At 42.2% G+C, this 6,270-nt stretch overlaps 2 protein-coding genes across 2 annotated transcripts in view; both read left to right on the top strand.

Annotated features, from left to right (window-relative positions):
* The first annotated feature begins 78 nt into the window (after positions 1-78).
* LOC137779486 (homeobox protein Hox-D4b-like) lies at positions 79-2,766 on the top strand. Its single transcript, XM_068567278.1, has 2 exons — positions 79-566; positions 1,501-2,766. The coding sequence occupies exons 1-2, from the start codon at positions 140-142 to the stop codon at positions 1,848-1,850; spliced, it is 777 nt and encodes a 258-aa protein (XP_068423379.1). The 5' UTR covers positions 79-139; the 3' UTR covers positions 1,851-2,766.
* Positions 2,767-4,731: 1,965 nt separating this feature from the next.
* mtx2 (metaxin 2) overlaps positions 4,732-6,270 on the top strand; it is a 4,144-nt gene continuing 2,605 nt past the window's right edge. The window contains exons 1-4 of the mRNA XM_068567277.1: positions 4,732-4,890; positions 5,818-5,865; positions 5,965-6,011; positions 6,138-6,210. Of these exons, the coding sequence (XP_068423378.1) occupies positions 4,851-4,890; positions 5,818-5,865; positions 5,965-6,011; positions 6,138-6,210 (208 nt within the window). The 5' untranslated portion in view covers positions 4,732-4,850. The remainder of the gene's footprint in view (positions 4,891-5,817; positions 5,866-5,964; positions 6,012-6,137; positions 6,211-6,270) is intronic.

Below are 6,270 nucleotides of genomic sequence, written 5' to 3'. Positions count from 1 at the left end.
GGTCACGTGGCCCGCGCGGCCGTCCGTCTATTTGACAGCCGCAGGATGGCTTGATGCCAGAGGGGGGAAAAAGAGACAGAGAGAGAGGGGAGAGAAAGAAAAATTAGTATTCTCCTACCAGCCTCGCTATAAATCAATCATGGAGTCCTACGTGGTGAGCTGTAAATATGCTGAGCCGCAGTTCCCGCCTTGTGAAGAAGATTACAGTAATTTTAGTGACCAAGGGGGGTATTACAACCACCCGCAGGACAGTGGCCCTTACGGAGGGGGTTACCAGCCCCCTCCGCCCGCGTACACACCACAACAAACCGGCTACCGCTCCTCCTCGCAGGGGCCCCGCCGGGAGGAGGATGGAGAGGAGGCGGAGGACCAGGGGCCGTTCCGCGGCTACAGGGAGGCGGACGCGGCCGGGAAGGAGGCGAGGTTCCCGGCGGCTGACCTGCACGGACAGGCCTGGATGACCTGCGCCAAGCCCGCTCAGGTGCAGAGGAAGGCGGCCTGCCAGGGCAGAGACAAGCCGCCCATTGTTGTCTACCCGTGGATGAAGAAAGTGCACATCGCTCACGGTGAGACAGCGCGAGGATCTCTCCATCTTTAACAAACAATATCTCGAGTTCTCTCTCTCAGTTTCGTTTCTGCATCATTTTACTTTTCCTGATTCACATGTTTATGTTTTTTTTGTCTGCCAGCCCTCTCTCTCTCTCTTTCTCACACTCTCTCCCTCTCTTTACACCCCCTCTTTCTTTCTTTCTAGTGTTTTGTCCATTTGTGAGCACCGTTTTTTTGGTTGTCGAGTTATTTATGATCTCAGTGAAGCTCAGGAAGAATTACAACCCCTATAAAGTTTTATGGCCCCGCCGAAGTGCACGTTTGCATGCATGCGTGTGTGTGTGTGTGTGTGTGTGTGTGTGTGTGTGTGTGTGTGTGTGTGTGTGTGTGTGTGTGTGTGTGTGCAAAAAAAAGTTGCGGCTTTGAACAAAAAGCTGCAAGTTAAAAAGGGAGTTTAAATAGCTCATCCCGGTGAACCACACATGAAGAGCATCACTCAGAGATGACCACGTGATGATAATAACAGCGACAATATAGTTATTCACAATTAAAATATCGCTAATCCGCAGACCAAATCAATTGCATTTCTATTTAATTATTTAGATTAAATTAAAACATGTAGAAATGATTTAACCTAATACAAAAAATTATATATATATATATATATATATATATATATATATATATATATATATATATATATATATATATATATATATATATATGAGTGAAACAGAATTAAATAAAATGTATATAGATATATGAAATATCTCCGTTCAATTCTGTGTCGTAATGTATTTATTATTATGATGATTTATGCTATATATATATATATATATATATATATATATATATATATATATATATATATATATATATATATATATAATTAATAAAACTGACTGATGTTGTTTCCTTGAATGTTTTTTTTTATTTTTTATTTTTTTACAGTGAATCCGAACCACTTGGGCCCGGAGCCGAAGCGCCTGCGCACGGCCTACACGCGCCCGCAGGTCCTGGAGCTCGAGAAGGAGTTCCACTTCAGCCGCTACCTCACGCGCCGCCGGCGGGTCGAGGTCGCGCATGCGCTCTGCCTGTCCGAGCGGCAGGTGAAGGTGTGGTTCCAGAACCGGCGCATGCGCTGGAAGAAGGACAACAAGTTGCCCAACACCAAAGGAAGGAGCAAAAACAAAAAGGCAACGGACAGCAGCAACGGCAACAGCAACAACAACAGCAGCAGCGGCAACAGCAGCAGCGGCAGCGGCAGCGACAGCGGCCTGAAGGCGGCGACAACCGTTTGAAGACGTACGAGGCCGCCATGTTGGCACCTTCACGCTCCAAAACCTGATCCAGGGGGACTGAACCGATGATTCTAGATGCTTTAAACTCTACAGGCTCGACATTACAGGTCTTAAATAGGGCAGCATACACTCGCGGATGTATTTTTTGCCCCATGTCTTAACTTTTACATGTGTTTTTAAATATGTTCTGTTGGTCTCATCCAATTCCACGCTGATATTTAATTAATTAGTGTTTGTTTTAGGTCAGGCAGACGGTCGGACACCTATCTCGTTTGGAGCAGAATTATAGGAATCGCCAGACTTCAGTATTAAAGGCGCATGCGTGGTGCGTGAGTCTCTTGGAGTAAACAGGGTTTTTTTTCTTCTTTTTTCTACAGGGTAAACATAATACAGGGTTTTATGATATAGCTACCTAAAAAAAATAACTTATGAAATATGCACATTACCAAAATGTTGTTTCACACAAACTGGCGCTTAAGACAAAAAGAAGAGAAAAGAGGCAAAAAATAATAAACAGGAGACCGGACGCGCCAAATGGCGAAACAGTTGAACAAATAATGCTTTTATTTTGTACATCAGGAGACTCCAAAATCAATGCATCTTTAGGATGAGTAGCCATAACGTGCAGCTATTATTTGTTTTTTATCTCCAAAGATGAATGAACTTTTGGAAAAGTCATATTAATTTGTACGCACGGGGGAATAATTAAAGTTTTTTTTTTAAAGCCAAATTGGAGGTGGATGTTTGAATGCACGAAGCTGACTGTACATCCAGGTGTTTTCTCAGGGTTACAGGGTTTTAACGAACATACCTTTCTGACATGTTTGTTGTTTTTATTTAGCAACGAGAGGTTTGAAATAATCCTCTCTAAACAACACATGTTGCATTTTTTAAAGCAATAAGTTCCGTCTTTGATTCCAGTTTAATATGCTATTATTGATTCATATTTTAGCCATACAGTACTTATTATTTTGTAATGTTTAGTAGCATATTTAGTATTCTATGTAGCAAATGTCTCTGTTCTTTTTTTTCTATGTCTTTATCTTTGGAGAAAAAAAAACAGAAGTTCTCTTCGTGTTAGATTTTTTATATGTGAAAATGTTTTGATAAAATACTTAGAAGATAAAATAATAAAGAAAAGTTTCAAACAGTTTTATCTCATTCAATCAAACACACACACACACACACACACACACACACACACACACACACACACACACACACACACACACACACACACATACACACACACCGTGTAGGGGACGGTAAAAGGATAAACTGAAGTGACGTAACTCCGAACAAGTTTTATGAATGGAAGAACAAATCACATTCTTAATCTTGGTCTGAAACAAATAATTAAACAGCTATGGGTGACAATAATCTTTTTTTACTGTCAGCATGGACTCTAATCACATGCATATCTGGAAAAAAGTAAAGACACATTATTAGCCCCTTGACAGTGAAGCGATGCGTTATAGACGATCTTTGTTACGCTCATAATTTAACGGGGCGTCAAGTCCTTTGAGGTGAGCCAAGATAAATACGTAGTGCGTGATGTCTCAACTGAAGCTTTCTAAATGCGCTCCGCATTATTCCGCGGTTAAACGGCGAAACCCAACCGTTTAATCATTAGAGCGACATGTAGTCTGCTTTCAGGCAAGACAGAGAGCTTAACAGCTTTATTCATGAGATATTACATCGGCTTTTCTTCATGCTGAAAAATAAAACCAGAGTCGTATGCGCCTTTTATGCAACGTTTACGCACAGAGCAGGGGCACTTGAGGTGAAATACATCGTGTGTGTGTGTGTGTGTGTGTGTGCGCGCGCGCGCGCGTGTGTGTATGTGTGTATGGTGGGATGTGAGGGAAATGGGTGCAGATAGACATTAATTGGTGCCATCCGGTCGAGACGAGGTTAAATGTGCAGGAAAGGCACCGCGAGGAGTGACACAGAGCAACATGGAATATCTATAGAGAGCCATCTCAATACACACACACACACACGCACACGCACACAAAACAAAACGAAATGCTAAACGTCTACAATTGAGGCAAGGGCCACAAGGGTTCTTTATTGTTTTTGATTTAATGCAGTTACACAATTGTGTGCCTATTTCGTTGATTGTATATTTTGTGATTTATCCTCAATCACAATATGGACATTTTATTCAAATTCAAATTGACATAATACAAATCAACTTAAAAGTGCATGTATATGGAGGTTGCCAATTAGGGGGGAAAAGGCCATATTTTCTGCATATATTTCAAACCAAACAGTATATATTGTCTTATTGATTGTATACTGTGCAGTACACTCTCTGTATTATAATCTCAGTGTGTTTGTGCTTGGTGGACGTTGTGCAGGCGGACTGCTGCTCGTCACACACGCTGCCTGTGAAGCAGGAGCGACCCCCTTTGGTGGCGTCGAGTACTGCAGCATGGTAGAGAAATACACGGAGACCACGTCAGAAAATCACCTAGAAATGTTCCTGATGAGGTAAAACAACCGATACGGTTATTTATAGGATACGTTACATGATAATAAAATATACACACCCGTGCAAAAACAAACCAGCAATACACACTACTGTCGGCAAAGCTTACAATGATCGAGTGAGACTGTGTCAAACTGGTTAAAATATGTGACAATTGAAAGGCTAAAATTCATTTTGGCGTTGAATTTGACTATATTATCAGTTATTTATTTAATTTTAACACCTGTATATATTGTCGCAGGACCACATACTGTAGAGAAATGTTAATATGACATATCAATGGATTGTACTACGATGGAAAATCCCGCGCACACAGTCGTGTCAGACGCTGGCGGAAAGCGGAACCAAACAATCCGAGTTGCATGTACTTTCCCCCGGACCTTAATCGCGGGCGGACCGGTCTGTGACTGCAGAGCGAGCCCGTGCCCTTACACTTTCATGCAGCGGAATTGACCTCATCTTTAACTATATTTATTCTCAAGCAACAAGGACATTACAGCGCCGCAATGACTCTTGTGGCAGAGGCGTTTGTGTCGCAAATGGCAGGTAATGTGTCGAGTTTTATTATTGTCTATTTTAAGCTTTTAGCCCGCTAACCCTAGCTAAAGTGTACAGCCTTGTGGCAGCTAGCTACCTAGCATTGGTTACGAGTGAACAGCTTTAGCAGGACTCTTCAGTTATAAGTATAACGATGGCGGTCCGTGTGGACTATTTGTGTAAATACTAGCTTGGTGGTTATTCTGTCTCTCAGAGAGCACTGTTACAAAAGTTACGCGTCCCAGATGACACCAGTTTTAGGTTTTAAAATCCAAGTAAAGTTGTTTATTACCTTATTCTTCATAGTACAGACCTGAGCAGAGGGGGGCGAATTTAAGCGGGAACAGTTCCGGTGGATTTACCTCGATGACATCCTTGCGTCAATCCTTTTTTTGTGTACAAAAACACAACTTTACCTCAACTAATGAAGAGCAACTGATTATCGTAAGATCCAAAATGGCGGATAACGGCTTCCTCTCGCGACCTCGAGTGCTGCCGTTGGTGGTCGGAAGCCATACTGCTACTATAATGATGTGTAGAGCCGTATGGTGTTGTAATACCACTTACAACCGCCAGTGGCAGTAGTGAGCGCCAGTGCTGCGTCGCGGAACTCTTTTTGGGGGGTGAAGAAAATAGATAGACGTATAGATACTTTATTCATTAAAAAGGATTTGTTTTCGCTACAGTAGCATTTATACATACAAGTAAGCAATAAAATATGAAAACAATAATATACGAAAAAGAATAATGTTAAATTAACTAACAAAACAGTGCAAAGATGTCGCCAAACAGCAGTATAACTGTGTTAGAGGCCTTCTTACCCAGTTTAAGTCTGTTGGTGACTCCGGCTCCGATGTTGCTCCCTCAGAACTGAACATAATAATATTAACTGTTAATAAGCTAATTTGTGTGTGTGTGTGTGTGTGACACTGACAGCTGCTGAGCCTTGGCCTGAATCTGCCACCTTGTACCAGCCGCTGAAGGGTGAGCGATATAAACAACATGACTGTTTTTGCTCCAGACGTATTAATATGAGTGTTGTTGCTTACATTACTTTGTCGTTCTTTTGTTTTTTATGAACAGAGGACCAGATTCTGCTGTCAGACTGCGCCTCGTCTCTTGCCGTTCAGGTGAAACTCAGTTGGTTTGTTCTCAACAAATATGTCAGCGAGCATGATATTTTAATAGGCGACATAACAGCTGAATGCACCGTTAATTGCTTCGGCTCTAATCCGCCCCTCCTCCCTCCTGTGCAGGCCTACCTCAGGATGTGCGGTCTTCCCGTGCAGGTGGTTTGCAGAGCAAATGCAGAATACATGTCTCCCTCTGGTTAGTGCCCCAATGCTGCAGGCATGAATTAACCTCTTAATAACTTCCCAGTTGAAACTG

The sequence above is a fragment of the Clinocottus analis genome, unplaced genomic scaffold, assembly GCF_023055335.1.
Source record: "Clinocottus analis isolate CAN_PGR_092001 unplaced genomic scaffold, fCliAna1.0.p SCAF_8, whole genome shotgun sequence".
Lineage (NCBI taxonomy): Eukaryota > Metazoa > Chordata > Actinopteri > Perciformes > Cottidae > Clinocottus > Clinocottus analis.
Note: the sequence above shows the minus strand (reverse complement) of the source record. Positions and strands in the feature narration are given on the sequence as shown.

Coding starts and splice junctions, on each gene's coding strand:
- LOC137779486 (XM_068567278.1), top strand. CDS start 140: ATGGAGTCCTACGTGGTGAGCTGTAAATATGCTGAGCCGCAGTTCCCG. Junction 567..1,500: donor GAAAGTGCACATCGCTCACG/GTGAGACAGCGC, acceptor ATTTTTTTACAG/TGAATCCGAACCACTTGGGC.